Source organism: Necator americanus, chromosome I (assembly GCF_031761385.1).
Source record: "Necator americanus strain Aroian chromosome I, whole genome shotgun sequence".
NCBI lineage: Eukaryota > Metazoa > Nematoda > Chromadorea > Rhabditida > Ancylostomatidae > Necator > Necator americanus.
Window position 1 is genome coordinate 24,895,221 of NC_087371.1, and position 17,485 is coordinate 24,912,705.

Here is a 17,485-nt window from a genome sequence, read left to right on the forward strand (position 1 = left end):
GAATTTCTAACATGAGCTTCTGCAAATGGAACTTTAAACATGATAAAAGGTGAAGTTTCCTGACGATTCTTGGCTGCGCTCACGATGTCATCGATGGAGAAATGAGTTTTAAAGTCATTCCATAGTCATTTTTAATTTAATTGCTCTTTTTCTCAAGTTTTAAAGTCATTTAATTTTTCGCTTCCGTTGTTGAGTCCCTTCCGTTACTGAAGTACATGGTTCGCCGAAGTCTCAGCAGAAACACAGAAAATCGCTTAGAAAACTAGAAACCGTAAGCCTCTATTTATCCAACTTAAAGGCATCACCCCACGAATCTGAAGTGGTACGGATTTCAGGTGGAGTATTCGTATACGGGATGGGAGACTATGGAGAGGGGGGCGATTCCGTCCATTTCTTCCTAATTGCCGTAAAAAACGGCCCGGAAGATGCGGCGTGTGCTCACGGCTGGCGCGCTCCAATCTAACTCGTTGCAGAAAATAGCGCGCCGGAGCGCACGAAGCCGTTTTTTCCGGGCAGACGGAATTATCTCCCTCTCCTTAATCTACGATCCCGTGTACGAATACTCCACCTGAAATCCGTACCACCTCAGATTCGATTCAGAAATGTACGTAGCGAATGTAAGTGGAGGGGATAGTTGCTGAAAATACTCACGCAGAGAAACTCTGCACCCGTAGGACTGATGAATGCGCTTCAATCAGATTCGTTTTCTCAATTTTAGCTTTATAAAGAAAGCTTAGTAAAGAGTTGCTTCGTTATGAACATTAATATTAAATATTAATATTAATCTTTCTTATGTCTTGATCACCAACGGAATTATACGAGATGTTTCACATTTCGCTGTTGCAAACAACGTCTAATGTCGCTGTCGGAACTCTCTCCTCTATTGGGAAGTATCCAACATCGGGAACTCTCGCATGAAACTCTGATAAGTACAGAACTTGGTTATCACTACGTGAGACAACACAAAGGTGGAAGAAAAAAAGGTCTGGCTGTGTTTGAAGAGAAATGATCGGGAAAAATGTGGAGCGAGAGCGTAAAAGACAAAGAAACACACAAAAGTGATAACCGGTCTTCGTGAAACGTGATTGTAATTAATCAAGAACATGCACTTGAAAAAACTCAGGAAACGCATGCACAGTGAGGCAGCGGGATGCGACGAGGGTGTCGTAACCGGACCGGAAACTCTTATTTCTTGAACTGCTGGAAATGCTAAAAGGATATTCGAAATGAGAAACGACTGTATAGAAATAAATGCTTTGATTCACGAAAAAAAAACTCGTTTAAAACTAGTGCACCACCTATAATGGATAAGTGGATCAAAAACCACTGAACAAGATATCACAAAACCTCATACTTTTCTTTTTTCACTGATTTCAAGTTTTCACTGATTTAGAAGGAAATTTTGGGTGTCGAGAGGGCGGAAGAGAGGGAAAAGACACAAAAAATAACAGAGAACTGGAAGCTCTACCACGATTTCGTTTCACAAGAACTGGTCCTACGAAGAACAGCACCAGTACATCTACAACTGGAAATTACGCTGATTTCTCTAATCAATCCAATTTTGATTCAATTTTATTACTTTTATCTTTTTTATTTGAGATTTACTCGAAAAAGGACAATTCAACGTTGGTGCTTCTCGTTGCTAGCAATACATTTAGCCGGAAATTGGAAGATGTTATTACACTTCTGGCCATTACTCTTACTTTCAACGGATGTAATTAACAAAAATTGCAGTATTACATGGTACCGCAGCGTTATTCAGAAAAGGTGTTAAGGACGGAGAAAGCATTGACCTCAAAATGAACGGCTACAAATCACCTCGGAGAAAATGAGTGCTCATAACTCAATTCAAAAAAAAAAGAAACGCTTACCAATATTCTCTTTTTCCGACGGCTATGCAGCGACAGCTGTGCCACCGAATTGAATACGTCTGGCCACGACGGCCACGATAAAGGTACTGATTATGTCATTTTATTCGGGATATTCGGGATTGGTCCAGAAAGAAAGGGACTTACTAAAAATGAGTACAAATTATACACAAGAGAATGGGAAATAAAATTAGATCCCCAGAGAAGTGTTGTATTCAACTTACTATTATTTACTATATATTTTATGTCATAGTGTTTTGTTATAGATGTATTACTACTGTTATTACTGTATTTTGTATTATCGTTATTATTATTACTGTTATTACTATTATTTTACCACCATTATTATTATTATTATTATTATTATTATTATTATTATTATTATTATTATTATTATTATTATTATTATTATTATTATTATTATTATTATTATTATTATTATTATTATTATTATTATTATTATTATTATTATTATTATTATTATTATTATTATTATTATTATTATTATTATTATTATTATTATTATTGAAAGAGCACTTGAAAGAGAGTACACTTGAGTGTAATTTGTATGTACATTGTCCTTACATTTATTGCGAGTGTATTGTTTACTGTTTACTGTTACTGTTGTACTACTATGCTACTGTTTTGCTCATGAAAAGAACAACAGTAAAGTTGTATGTCGACTCCTCGCTGTAAACACACCTCTCTGACCTCACTGTGTTTGACTTGACTTCAGAGTTCATCGCAAGCATTCATTTAGTAGCTCACTTATTTATTTGACACTCACACGCATTGATCAATAGGGAGACTTCGAATAACGGACGACTGTTGACTACAATTACTCGATACCTGCGGATTTTCCCATTCACCTCTGATCAGTCAGTTTGTTCAGTGGATGTCTCACATTGCAGGAGTGGTAAGAAACAAATAGTATTTTCGTTCTTTTTAATGTGAAATTTCTCCTACTTGCTTCAGAGTATCTTTTTGTGTATTTTAATATTCTCAGTGGGAGGAAAAAGGTGAGGTGAAAATAGGCAGCCTTCTAAAAAAACGAGTGGGAAATTCAGAAAAAAAACACCAAATAACCAAGAGAGGGGAACTGAAAATAGATAAGGAGTGGTAGAAAAATGGATGAACTGGTAAGAACTACAAGAATATATATTTGAAAAATAAAACGAATACAAAGTCAATGCTGATTCACACATTTTTCCAATTCATTTTCATCCCGTCCTTCGTACCGCGACACCAATGCATGTGTACATTTTTATTTACTAAGTATTTTTAGTACATAATTCAGTAGTAGTAACAGTAAAAATAATAGTACAGTCAGAAATAATAATAGAAATAGAAAAGGAAAATAAAAAATAAAGCAATGTTCAAGAAATTAAAAGATGAAATTTCAGCACTTGCATCTTACGCGAGCGCAAATCAGGTTAAGATGTAAAATTGGAAAATGAAGAATAAATCATTAAGCCACGTGTATACTAGTAAAATTAAATGTTTTATTTCCGATTTTATAAGAAACTTAAGTATATTATAGTAAGTGGCGTAAAATCGTTCTTTTCCGTCCAGAAAGTGTGGTTTTATTGATAGCAAAGTGAGGACACAGTATCCCTTTCGCACATTCAAAGACAAAGAAAGGTCTAAGAGCACGCACAATGGACCTTTGTAGACTTGAGAGCGTGATGCAGATTGCTTACACATGTTTACTTATTTATTTGCTGATTATTTTGTGAGCACAGCTCGCGTGAAACGTATGATTTGTGGTAAGAAATGTCTAGAGGAACTGAATTTTTACAAATTCTCGAGATTCTCTGACTGACTGGTGAATCTACATATATTCCAAGCATGATAGGACAAAAAAAGCTTTTTTTTTAAATGAAGAATCAAGATGATTCTCAGTTCATGAATACTAATTTGTCTACTCAATAGTTTATTTATTAAAACGCCTGTGGTCATAAAAAAAAAGCGCAAGAAAGAGCAGAGCTCACTAAAATTTCGCTTAAAATCAAAATAATCCGGAAATTCACGTTAGACTGGGATGTCTTGCACTGATTAAACGCCTGTCCAGTGAATTTGGCCATTTTTCTACCAACTCTAACCTTTAGTTAGGAATAGACGGAGAAAATAGAGGGTTAGCGATAGAAAATGCAAGACGGTCATGTGAAATAACATCGTGGGAACGTAAATATGACATTGAGAAGAACATGGACATTGAGAAGAATGTGGAAAAACAACAAAGGAACAGTTGGATAACAATAGAGCCTTGAAAAACGAAAAGAATATGTAAGCATGTATTAATTTGCTTTTTTTAGAAGAAATCGTCAAAGTACAGAAAGTTTTTGCTGTACGTTAACGTTATACACAAAACATTTAATCTCCCTTCGCTGAAAACTTGTCTGATTCTGGTACCTTTTAAAGATTAAACACGAACATTAACGGCAAGGAGGTTACTGTAGACTTTTCTGCGAACGTCTCCGAAACTAAGGAACGGCAAAGAGGGTTCTCGGATTCGCTCCCGGCGGATTCTCCGAAAATGCCTCCGAGTCAATACGAATCCGGTTGATATGCCTGAGGAGACACGAATATGCCTCGACGAAGCCACGCTCAAGTCGTTCATGGGGACATGGACTACCGTCTTAAATGTTCTTCTGGCCCTAGTAAACTTACAAATTTGAGACACTTTACATCACAATATTCCTCATGAAATTTCTTCAGAATATTCCAGAGGATGTTTCTGATTATCCAAAACAACTTAGAAGCTTGTGAATTATGTCCTAGCCGGTGATCCAGCGTATGATCAGCGGTAAGCAGGCAGAGTCAGCTATTTAGGCAACAATAACGGTGAATCTCCACAGGATACACTCCATCGCTAATTCCTCAGGTGATGGCGTGACCGGAGGCATGCTCAAAAATCTACGGAAGCCTCTACACCCATTGCCACTAAAGAACACACACAAATCACCGTAGAAATACATTAACGTGGTTGAATAGCGCAGATCCACAACACATTCACGTTGGTTATTTATTCAAGTCAAAATGTAAGGTGCTTTGACTTTCTCAATAATCTTGAAAGCAGTGTTCATTAAAAACGACCACACTTCTACCAGAACAAAAGTGCTACAGGAAACTATGAGAAATAGTTTCCTGTACCACTTTTGTTCTGGTAGAAGAAGTCTTCACATGGAAAATGTTAAGAATTATTAGGAAACTCAAAAATTCTTAACATTTTCCATGTGAAGACTCCGAAGGAAGGAGTTTAATCCAAGCAGATTGGAAGCAGCCCATTGTGAACAACAAAAGTAACAATGGGAAAATAATATAAGAGGGGCAAAATGCTTAGGTTTCGTTAATTTGGAAGTAAAACAGGCGAGAGCAAAGGTGCTAAGCAGACAGGATCGAGCGTTTCCTTCCTATTTATCCCATATTTTACTTCTAAAATTTTATTTCAAAAAAGGGAACATGAAAAATTCAATGATGTCATATACCGTAGTATCAGTACGTTTCAACTCACAACTTTTAGGAGACCACAATTCATATTTGGGGTTCCAATACCAATTTTGGCTACAGCTCAACCAAATCAATAAAAAAAAGGTAATATTACTTTAATGATTCACAAAGATCACTTAAACGGCTGAAAGACTTTTCAACATACTGACTGAACTCTACAAAAAAGTAAATAAATATGTGAAAATTTCAACAACGATCATTACTGAGACGAGTCATCGAATGCACTGGAAAGGAGGTGACTGACTGGCCGGTGGTACGAGGAGGTAAGAGCGACGCCGATGACTCACTCAACGATGACCTTGAGGAGGACGGCCGTGAATGGTGACGGAAGAGTTGTTGCCATCATACCGAACACGTGAGCATTGATTCCGCCTTCAAAAACGTCAGCCAGGAAAACGGAAGAAAAACTTCAAGTGATATGGGGCTAATCGTGGATGCTTCTCCACGCAGACTTATCGTTACTTTTCCCATGCTGAGGATGCTCGTACGTTTGATGACAAACTGTGGTTTCCCCTTCCTAGTACAGTGCAAACATGACAGTAATATTACATCACGCATTTGATGGCTGCAGATGAATGACTGAAAGGTGCGCGCCCGCCAAGGTCAAATATGTGCGATGCCAAAAAGAACTCCCGGGAAAAGGCTGTGCCTGGTGCGCGGCTGCTGCTACGGAAGTTGTTCATGTTACATGATGGGACCTACTGGCTAGGGATAATCTATCCAGATCACCACAAATCCACTTCACTAGGTACAATACTCGACTTTAATTAATCCCTCTGGGATACGCAGGCGCTAACGGCTTCGTTTCCGAATAATAATAGGAAATAAACCTATAAGAGTACTACACAATAACTTTTGAGAGTTTACCGTGTTGTCAAGTCACCATCTTTATCCTTTTGCACAAACGTGGGAACTATTTTATTTCCCCGTAGGGACGGGAGGATGGTTCGGCCTTAGGTGGTACGGAACTAAAGACCACGCCCACATAGGGGTGACCTCACACCCCTCATCTATACTCGCTTCAAAATGCAATCCATAAGATTTTCTGTTTTCAGACATAGCAGAAAATCAAGGTGTTTTTTTTTCGTTAACTTTTTGTATCCAATAAACAAAAAAAAATCAACAGTCCGAGTAATTCTAAAGGAGAACAGACATAGAAAGAAAGTCTGGAAAGACGTAGAACCAAACAATTGACAATTTAGATGATTTTGAAGTCTAAAATAAATAAATATGTGAGTTTAGTGATTAGATTCATGCAGAGTCACCAGTTCATGTTGTTCTCCTGTACAGTAAATCACGCTCGTTCAAATACATTATACCATGCAATGATTGTTAAACAACCGGTTGTTGATGGGTCGTTATGAATGATGAGTCAGTGAGAATCGCTTCGTCGTCTTCCGTCCCGTCTTCGAATTCGCTCAGGTCTGTTACTCATGAATTAGTCATCACCTAAAGTCGCTTCCAACGAACTAATCCTGCGACTTTGGGATCCGGACAAATCCTTTCGCCTTTCCATTAGTTTAGTCTCCTATTGGTTTTTCCAGCAAAAAAAAAGAGACTCTGGTAGATGAAGGCGGATGAGAAATTGCAACGTTTTTAGAACTGATTTCAACACAACTTCCCAGGTTTCAGCAGTGTAAATATGACGTGTGCCGAAAATTATGCAATCAATATTCATATTCAAAATACAATGCCGCATCAAATGATTTTGCTATTTTTAACACATTTGTTCGACGTCTTCTTTCTCTTCCGTTGTGAGCGCAAGGAGAGAAATTTAGAACAGCGAAAGAATTTCCTGACAAATCTCACACAGAGGTGATTGTTGCATTTAAAAAATTGAAAAGAATGTACGGCTTCAAAGTTTTTCCCACAAATTTGATGGAAAACTGAACAACTGCAAAGAGTTTGTGAGGGTTCTTTGTCAAATACCGAAGAAAGACATGACTACAAGATACATGACTGTAACAGTTCGAGAATACACGAGAAGTTATGTGAAAATGAGTTCGAAGAGTTGGAAATGGGCCGATAAAAATAGATACAGAATTAGATAATGAGAAGCACGAAGAATTTTTATTCATCAATAAAATCACTACACGAATCTTTTCGCTGTGCTTCTGCTTTCATGGGCTCTGAAATGCCAATGGAATAAGCCTGAAGGTTGTTCTGTACCCATAGAGAACTTAGAAAAAAAAATTCAACTAAGCACTTTTTTTTTACTTCAAAAGCACATCCAGACTGTGGTGGGAAAAAGTTAGACCATTCTTCTGCTGTATGTATGCTATGTTCCCTCAAAATGTATGAAAGGAATAAGTGAAACAAAAAGAAACAAGGATGGACATGACCTATAAAACTCAAAGAGTTCCTTCTGTCAAGGACATACTACCCGGGATGGAAATAAATTATCAGAAAATAGCGACGTCCGGAGAAATTATGAACACGAACTGCTTATTTTCATATCTATTTTTGAAAAAAAAGTATTCATTATGACAGAGAAAGCAGCACTTGAAGTAAAAGAACACGCTTTTTTTCATACTCGGCTGAACACCCACCACTCCTACAGTAGCGGCAGCGTTAGGTACAAACAATGCGGATTATACAACGTAAGCCTCTGTGATCACCTCGGAACTAGAACAAGGATTATCGATTGGCGGCGCTTGTGAAATTTCATGACGGTCGATCGAGCAAGGACGGTTCTGGTGTGTGCACAGCAGGAACGCACCAAACAATATACCTAATAGCGCTCGTGGTGGCGTAATCACATCTGATCGAGTGTGTCGAGGACCTCCGTTGCTGATGCTTGCGGATAAAGAGCAGGAAACCGGAAACGAGGTGTCCGGGTCCATTTTGCACAGTGTTTTGGGATGTTTGTATGCCTACAAGAGCGTAGTCGAAGCTTAATTTTTATGCTAGGATTAGTGAATGTATTGATGCCCAGTTTTCCTACAAATTTTACGGTCCACCCTTCATTTGCTCCTTATTACAGCGATTTTAAGCGTTGAGAACTTGAACTGTGTTCTCTATTTGAGAAACAATTTATCCTACTATTCCTAAATAAATCGATACCATTAGGGGACAAAAATGAATAAATAAAAGAAAGAAATAGAAGTAAAATACAGGAATAAATGAAATAAAAGGAGAAATACCCCGTCGGTGGTGTGAAAATGGCCTGTCGGATCATCACTGAAAGGCAAAAATAGCGGCCACAAGACTGAATGGTGTTTGAGGTGAAAAAGACTTACTATAAATGATTAATGAAGTTTAACTCAACATTTTTGGAAGGACAAACTTTATCTGTGAGGGTTTTTTGGTAATGTGAAGGGACTTTTAATGCCTGAAATAGCTCTGCAAAATCTACTAAAGGCTTATTTTTTTTGTGAAAATGAAGAAGTTTCTAATTTTTCTTTTTTTCTTCCAGTGAGAGGGTGGACGTTGATTATTTGTATCGATTGATTTGCAGCTTAGAGGCATCACCACACGAATTTGGGGTGGTATGGGTTTCAGGTGGGTTGTGCCTGCACATGGTCGTAAGTGGTGGAGAAGAGGGTGATTCCGTTCATCTCTTCCCAATCGCCGTAAAGGGTACAAGGCTGGCGCGCTCCAATCGAATTCGTTGTAGAAAATAGCGCCCCGGAACGCTCGAAACCGCATCTTCCGGGCCGTTTTTTACGGCAATAACGAAGAAATGGACGGAATCACCCTCCTCCCCATAATCTACGACCCAGTATACGAATACTCCACCTGAAATCCATACCACCTCAGACGGTACGGTGATGCCTTTAAAGAGCATTCTTAGCGCAATCGGTGCGGTGTGACGCAGTCGGCTAGAGGTCCGTTGTAGCCACATTGTCAACGGTTCGATTCCGCCCTAATGCTCACCAAGCCTTTCATTCCTCCGGGGTCGATAAATTGGTACCAGATTGGTCTGGGAGGACAAAAACACTGATTTGACACATCGATAAGCCCCTGCAAGTCATTGTAAAGCCCTGTTACACGTTCGTAAACCTCAAACGATTCCGAATTGAAGTGAACGCGGTGGCCCATCCGAAGCGGACTGATACGCATGAGACTTTATTTTTTATCCAGTTTGCTCAGGATATGGATAAAATACTCCGAAAAAGATCGTGGATTCCAGTTTCAAAATAACAAATGTTTACCAAAGAGCAGTTTTTGGTAGTAAACGTCGTACCCTTCGTTGACGATGCACACAGAAGTAGGCTTTATGTTTTTCAGCAGCTGTGTACCTTAGCGTACAGATAAAGGAGATTCATTTGTTAAGTCAACGCAGTTAGCAGCAAAAGTAAATCTATGACACCAGCTCTGAAATATTGTAAAAAGAACTATCTCATATGACAGATAATGAAATGCTGAATATTCTGAAAATGAATTCCATTCAAGAAAGCTACGAAGAAACAGGAGAAGGATGCAGAATGGCTGAAACTGCGACGTTTCATCACATGCTAGCGCTGGTATCGTATATATGTGTGTCAGATACAGATAAGACGTTCACAGTGGGCGATTTCTTAGTTCATCTCCTGGCATCTTTCCTCTCTTCCATCTTCTTCTCTTAAATGTGATAAAATAAGCAAGTGTTCATGGCAGCATTGTGTGTTCATAACAAGTGTTCAGGGCAGAATTCGATGGACCGAATGGGTGTAACTCAATCGGTATGGTGATCGGCTCTGAATATACGATCGATAGTCCGAAACCACCCTAGAGTCTTTCATCCTACAGCGGTCGATAAATTGGTACCAGCGCTTGTGTTCGAGGATGAACATAATAAAAAATGTAGAATCGAGTTCGATAAGGTAAGATAAGCTGTACACGAGGTTGTTAAATAATTCCTTTGGCTAACGTTTCGGCTATATCGCCTACTTCAGAGCCTGAAAAGGGCGATTCAATCTACAATTTAAACGACCAACCTCTCCACAACTAAACTGATAAACTCCACGCCTACTTCCAATCACCAATTTAGCGACTACACTGAATGCTCACCTTAGATCTAAGGTGAGAATTCAGTGTAGATTGAATCGCCCATTTCAGTTCTCTGAAGAAGGCGATATTGCCGAAAGGTTCAGCGAATAAATTTATTTAACAACCTCGTGTACAGCTTATCAAACTCGATACTACATTCAACTATGCCGAGATTCATTGAAAGTCGAACTTTTCAACAATAACAAATGACAAATCGGATCGTCCCTGTCTGTCACTGTTAGGCTGCACAAGCGTTCATAAACCTCAAGCAACTCCGAAGTGAAGTCGAACCCCATGATAAGCAAAATAATGATAAGCATGTGAAGAGATTAATTCCATCTTTAACAAAAATCATCTTTTCTATCAATAGTGAACTTCTCATTCTTCTCCCCCCAAAGCGTGGGTGCCTCATAGGAATACACAAGAAGCTGTTCGCCAGGTATCCCAGGATCTGTCCATTAATTTCATTGCTACTTGCCATGGTGACAAGGTTCTAAAGCGGATAATCTCGAAGCGACTCAGCAAAGCCACCACGCACGACGAACAAGCCGGGCTTTGCTCGATGATTCAGTGATCAGGTATTCAGTACTTGAGTAGTCGAAGCGTGAAAGCAGAACTCGAATCCTGTGCAGTTATCTTTCCTGAAGCTCAATATTGCTTTCGAGTCTCCTTATCGAAGCGGTTCTCCGAACGTATTCAGGAAGCTATCCATGGGCTCTGCGGAGGTGAACCATCATGAAAGTTTGTTTGTCAAATTGGCGGGGCGAATGGATCTACGAACAACTGCACCGGTCGCACCTCAGCAGGTATATTTCGCGTGAAGAATAGAGTACGACAAGATCTGTTTCTGTTCAGTTTTGCCGCCAACGATATCATGTGGATGAAGTGTTGTGCTACTGATATCGCCTCAGCATCATCAGACCGTCCGTTGGTCGATTGGAGGTATGCGTTACAGTTAGGACCGTCGATGCACCTAAAGATATAGGGTGACAATCGACAGAAGTAGTGAAGAAGACGTCCTGACAGGATTTTGCGTTTGAAGGCAGCGTATCACTGACGATGTCATGGCCTCTGTTGGCGAGTAAAGAATTCGGAGTTCAGAATATGAGTCTAACTATAACGTGAATTTGTTCAATTCCCCTAGTCGTGCTGAAAAACGGCGTGGAAACGGTGTTTGTTTCCAAGAGATAAGTCCAAGCACGCCACACTGTGCATGTTCAGTTCCCGCAGCCTATTTCATAGGTTTTACTTGAAGAGGCTGGTGAGAACACCTCATTGATCTTCGACCGCTCGCGGGTGCGTTTTTTTCGTAACTCTAAGGGACAAACGCCGTTTTTCCCGTCGTTTTTCAGGATGTTTAAAGGAGATTGAGCGGAACCTCGCTCATACTCGTAATCCACACTCCGAACTCCGCATTTGCCCTCAGAGACCGCTACATCATCAACGTGATGGTAAGCTGCCTTTGAAAACAACGGCGACCACGAGATGGATATCTATCAGAGATGCGCTAAAGCCAATTCGGTACTCAACTCCTTAATGAATCGACTCTCATCACCAACGAAGTAGAACTGCACGTTTACCTTTATGCTGGTAAAGAATCAAGATGAATGCGTTTAAAACGTAGTGTGCTCGGTCTACAGTCGTAGTCATTTACGTCGGAGGAAAGTTGCTCCTGCGGTTCCTGTTCGGTTCATGTTCCTGCCGATCGAAACATCATTATTTTGTTTCCTCTTTTAAAGTTGTCACCATCTTTTTCATTCGGTCATATTATGAGGTAGACCCTGCTTATCTTGCTCAGATTGAATTGATGGATTGCTCCTGAAGATGGTGCGGGCTGGAAAAAAAAGCCGGAAAGAAGGTAGAACAAGGACAGCTAAACTATAGGAAAGGCTGAGAACTGAAAGATGGCACGTTTAAGTGAAGGTGCGTGCTGTGAAGCGACAAGCAATAACACCGTAACTTGCCAACAAGGTTCTAAAATGGAAGTTTCTGCGGAATATGAGTCCAAATCACAAACAAAGTATGGGAAAAATAACGCGCAGAAGTAGAGGAAAATAGGTCAACACATGCATGAAATTCTTAGTTGCACGAGGGAGAATTATACCACTAAGAGTGTTAATTCTTTTCCAGTATTGAATTTTTGGACTAAAATTTGAAAGTGATTCGTGTTTACCCTTATTGAAGATGGACAACAAAGACACGCGACGCTTAAGCGGAAGAGAATTGACAATGACTCTTCGAAATGAATCTGGATGGCTTCGTTGTCAAGGCAACGTCGGATTGAAATCGCAGCAAGATTCACGAAATGAGCAGAGTTTTTGCATTCAAAAAAAGAAAGCAGTTCACAAAAGAGGGATATGCGTGAGCGCAATGATGTTGAATAATGGCTTTCACGGATAAGTACACTTTTGATTTGGGTGAGGGTTTTTGAAGTATAAGATTCATATCGAAAAAAGAAGAGGCAAACATTCACTTTTTCTTATTTTTTACTGTCAGTTACTAGTATGCTTATGCTAGACAAGCAGTATCTTTTGGTTTAGTTCACTTATACCTTTCAGCAATTTTCTAAATATGACCCCTTCTTACGGTTTTAAAGACAAGCTACTTCAGTTTTTTCGGCGACTGCTCCTCCATGCACGGCACCAATTTCAGCTTCATCGGCTTCATCAAATTAATTAAATTAAAAAAAAAAACAAGTGGTCTTGAATGTGCTCTGTATTGCTTGCTTGACGCTCCATTCAATAACGATGCGAAGAAGCAGGATTTGCTCGAATTTCAAAAAAAAATCAGAGTATTTTCTGCCTCTGGAACGAGGAATTTGCAATCAAAAGACCTGTAACCAATACGATTCTACTTCTATGTGGATTTTTATGTTAAAGGCAGCATATCACAATTGAGACGTGGTGGCTCACAGGGCAGGTGTAGATTAGACAGACAGGTGGGGTGTACTCGACTGCGGAACCCAGCGTGGTTTCGCTCAACTTTTTCAGAGCGTTGATGCGCCACCAAGTGCGAGCGATCGAAGTTCAATGATGCCTTCTCAACAGCTTATTCAAGTGAGAATGAATAGGCTGCTGAGCTTATCAGAAATTGCACATAGAAGCGCGTTCTAACGTAGAAACTAAAGCGACTCCCCCTCCGTTTTTTACGATCATTAGAGAAAGATGAGACGCTGCCTTTGAAAATGCATTCACAGATTATTTCTCGGTTTTTTGTAGAACGTGGTCACCGCGATCAATGAAGAGGAGATCCCCTTGGCCATCAACGCTTGCACTAGGTCGCGACACGTTTGAACCTTTCCCTTGTTATAGTTAGATCCGTTCCGTGACCTGTAATAGGTTCTTACCTTCAGAAGACGAGAAATGAAGACGAACGCCACTTCTCTGTTCGCTTATAGCTCTCCAGCAGCAGACGCCTATCGGCCTGGTGTAGGTGTGCGTAGTCGGCAGAGGTTCTAGCGGCATGCTCTTCCGCAGCAGTAACTGCATCACTCCCGTCGCGCCAAGGATGGTCGTCTTGGTAGAGCGTGGGCATCGTACATGCTTCCACTGGTTTACATCCCCACTGTAGATGTGACTGGCGTAGAAGAAGTGCGTGGTGGAAACGACGAACACGAGCTCAGGTATCTGCGACGCTTCATCTCCTGTGATCGTGCGGCACTTCGAGAGGTGAATCTTGAAGATCCCCATTTGCATGTCCCTTCAAGATAACGTCTCGACCGGGATAGTGAGGGCGCCATCTACTGACGAAAATGAAACGAGTGCGAGACGAATCGAAGAACGTTCGGGGGCCTATATTCAAGCAGCATCAGAAGTATATCAGTTAGCTAGGGAACAGCTGTGTTGGTGGTGGCGGTGGCGACTGCGTGATGTTCGGAAGCGCCCAAGCTATCCGCTTGAGGGCACCAATGACCCTCTTCCTGGTGCCGAGGGCTGCTCACACTGTCAGTTTTGAGGTCACCCGTAGTGCCTGAACTTGATCATCTCGGAGCTGGAATGTATAGGAGTCTAGCTTCACCGACGACGGTTGAGGTGAAAGCGACGCTGCGTCCTAACGAATCAACCGACTTCCTCCGCCGTACACTTAATCGAGCACAATGTCGCTGGAAAGGCGCGCAATGTGGAGAGTCCGAAGAAAAGTTCTTCGTTGCCCAGCAGCTCATAGTTCGGCAGCTTCGCTCGATGAGGAAGTTGCCGAACTATGAGCTGAGACCGAAATATAAACTATTGGGGTGATATTGGGGCTCATCGCGCACGAGACGTTGGCGCGAGTTTTGGCGAGGACAAAATGGTCCTTGTCAGTATCGCTGAGAAGAAACTCGCAGATCTTTGACGAAACCGTTACCGCTTCCGGGCACTCTCCAAATAGATTACTAAGGATACCTGGGTTGCGACTTGTTATTGAGAGCACTATCCCCAGCACTATCTTATTGTCCGATGAGGGAGTTATGAATGCGATCTTGTGTACCCGGAAGAAGTACACGGTCGGTCGCTATACCCCCGCCTATGGGTCTCTGAGCGTTGCAGGGATGGACTTTATGGAGTAGGCGCAAGGAAAATCCTTGACGAAAAGCTGCGTCATGTCGTGTGTTGTTCCAGAGGTTCACTGCGTATTGATCTGGCGCTTTGGCCTCCACGATCACTCCTTTCGCAATCACTCACTGCTACCAGTTATACTGTGGACATGAACTACAGATTAAGCTTCGATGTTTATTGTAATGTTATCAGCGTAATACTAGACAGCGAATATCAAATATTATATCTAGGGAAGGCTGGGTCCGAGGATGTGAGGACCACCACACTCCTTGCGATTAGCGTCGCTTGCGCTTCCACGACGTTGCTCCGACTGCCACTTCGTGCGCCACGTCGGTTCCTCCGCTTCCTGCAGCCAGCGGCTTTGATCTTCGAAAATTCCGATTGTGTTTTGTGCACCATTGATCGTTTCCTGTCTCCCTGACCCACCGGCTTCTTCTCCATGTCGCATGATTTTGCAAGAAACCACGAGTGCAGTCTTGCTAAATTGACCTGACATTAGATGACCTATTTGCTGTGGTTTAAAGGAAACTACCATGTAATCGAAATTTTGGAGTTTTTACGGAGTCCAGCCTTGTGTAATATCCACTAAACAATAAAGAAGTGTAAAAAATGCTATGGTGAGAGAACATGACTTACTTCACTTCTTCATCGACCTGGTCTTATCGCCTGACGAGAACGCCCATCAAAAAGGTAGAACCTAAACGAAAGAAAAAGGCAAAAATAGTAAAAAGAAGCACATTTTTTTATTAGAGAAGACATTAAGGAGAAAAGGAACAAAGATCTTTGACCTTTAAAAATAGCTCGGATTATCGACAATCACTAAAACTGCTGCGAAATTGTCGCGATGCGTTGGGCTAAATTGATTGATTAACTTTGTACCTCAGAGTACTGTTCGTTTTATAAGGAGAAGGGGCATAAACTATTAGGGTGTTCGGAAAGTATCTGCCGAAAATTTCGCAGTAGCGCAGATTTTTTGAGATGTTCCGGAAGTTCCCGTTTTAAATATACTATATAAGGACACTACCGCTTGTATACGCATAATATATCTGGCTCCCTCTTCCTTGCCTATTTCATCCTAGAGTGGTCGAACATTCCACCCGTATTCGACATGCACTCCTTTACGAGTTCGAATCTGGCCACCCCGCTGCTGAAGCCCATCGAAACTTAAATCAAGTATTCAGCTCTGAAGCCCCTTCTGAGCGGTCTGTGCGCGCCTGATTCGAGCACATCAAAGCCGGGAACAAGAAACTCGAAGATGAGCCTCGCTCTGGTCGACCGACTGCAATATTGTTCGAAGAACTGAAGTATCTGGCGGAGTAGTATCCATATGAAGGTGTGCGGTATTTTGCTGCCAGTCTAGGCTGTTCGCTGTCCACCGTGAATAATGAACTGCGATCTCTCGGAATGGTGAAAAAGCTCGGTTAGTGGCTCCCACATACATTGAGCCGCCAGACGCCTGGACATCTGCATTCAGCTGCTCTCCAGAAGCCGCAAACTGGCTGGACACCATTTTCGCTGGAGATGAAAAATGGGTCCTCTACGTCAACCACACCCACAAACGTGCGTGGTAAGCTGGCTATGAAATGCCGGCTTCTTCCGTGAAAGGTGAAATTCATGAGAAGAAGGTTATGCTGAGTGTCTGATTTGGAGTTCATGCAATTTACCGTTTCGAACTGCTGCCGGACAACACGGCAGTCACTGCCGAGGTCTGCTGCGCTCAACTGCAAAGACTGGCCGACAAGATCCACAAGGAGCACCCGAAGCTCGACCACGTTCGCATGCTGCAGGATAACGTGCACCCTCACATCACGAAGAAGACTTCCCAGCAAATTCTGGAGCTCGGATGGGAAGTTCTACCGCAACCACCGTACAGCCCAAACCTGGCATCGAGCGACTACCATCTCTTCCGATCGCTTCAGCATCACCTGGAAGAGAAGCGCTACGATGATCGTGACCACCTCGAAAATGACCTTCGGGCTTTCTTCGCCTCCAAGTTGCCGAAGTTCTACGCCAAATGAATCCGTGATCTTGCGAGACGTTGGCAGAAGGTTGTCGATGTTTGTGAAAATTTTGCCATATTTCGGCAGATACTTTCCGAACACCTTAATATCAAGAAAAGGTTTTCGAACCGCGTGAGCTGAGGTAATATAGTTTGTCTAGAACTCCTCTGGATGTCAAAAGTTTTGACGAAGAATGTTTTGTAAAAGGTTGTGACAGTTCGAACAATCCTTAAAATTCCACGTCTATCGTTTGGTAAGACAATAAATCCTAGTTTCACTGTTGGATGCTCACAACGTGCAACTGGTAAAAGGTTTTCTATATGAGAAAGATTCGAAGTGGTGTTGAAAGTGGTACTGGTGCTGGGAATGTGACTTCGTAAAGTAATTAGCTAAGTAAGATATTATGAAAATTAGTAACGTTTACTAAATAGGTGTACATTCTTACACCTGTTTTTGCACAGCTATACTTTCTGTACCTTGTTGGGAGTGGTAACTTATTTGTTCAACGTAAGGTCATTTTAAAAACTGTAGAAGAATTTTGAAAATCTAAATTAAATTCAAACGAACATTTTCTACACAGCAGTAATCGTAATTTGTGCAG

The 17,485-nt window shown here is 41.3% G+C and overlaps 3 protein-coding genes across 3 annotated transcripts; all 3 read left to right on the forward strand.

The window, feature by feature from the left end:
• Positions 1-2,045: 2,045 nt before the first annotated feature.
• On the forward strand, positions 2,046-2,564 carry RB195_006774 (uncharacterized protein; the record flags this gene model as incomplete). The annotated part of the gene is made up of 1 exon (XM_064180052.1): positions 2,046-2,564. One exon carries the CDS (start codon positions 2,046-2,048, stop codon positions 2,562-2,564), a length of 519 nt encoding a protein of 172 aa, XP_064036955.1.
• Positions 2,565-13,711: 11,147 nt separating this feature from the next.
• On the forward strand, positions 13,712-16,902 carry RB195_006775 (uncharacterized protein; the record flags this gene model as incomplete). Its single annotated transcript, XM_064180053.1, has 5 exons — positions 13,712-13,777; positions 13,856-13,971; positions 14,305-14,580; positions 16,359-16,444; positions 16,535-16,902. The coding sequence occupies 5 exons, from the start codon at positions 13,712-13,714 to the stop codon at positions 16,900-16,902; spliced, it is 912 nt and encodes a 303-aa protein (XP_064036956.1).
• RB195_006776 (uncharacterized protein) lies at positions 16,663-16,902 on the forward strand (the record flags this gene model as incomplete). Its single annotated transcript, XM_064180054.1, has 1 exon — positions 16,663-16,902. One exon carries the CDS (start codon positions 16,663-16,665, stop codon positions 16,900-16,902), a length of 240 nt encoding a protein of 79 aa, XP_064036957.1.
• Positions 16,903-17,485: the final 583 nt, after the last annotated feature.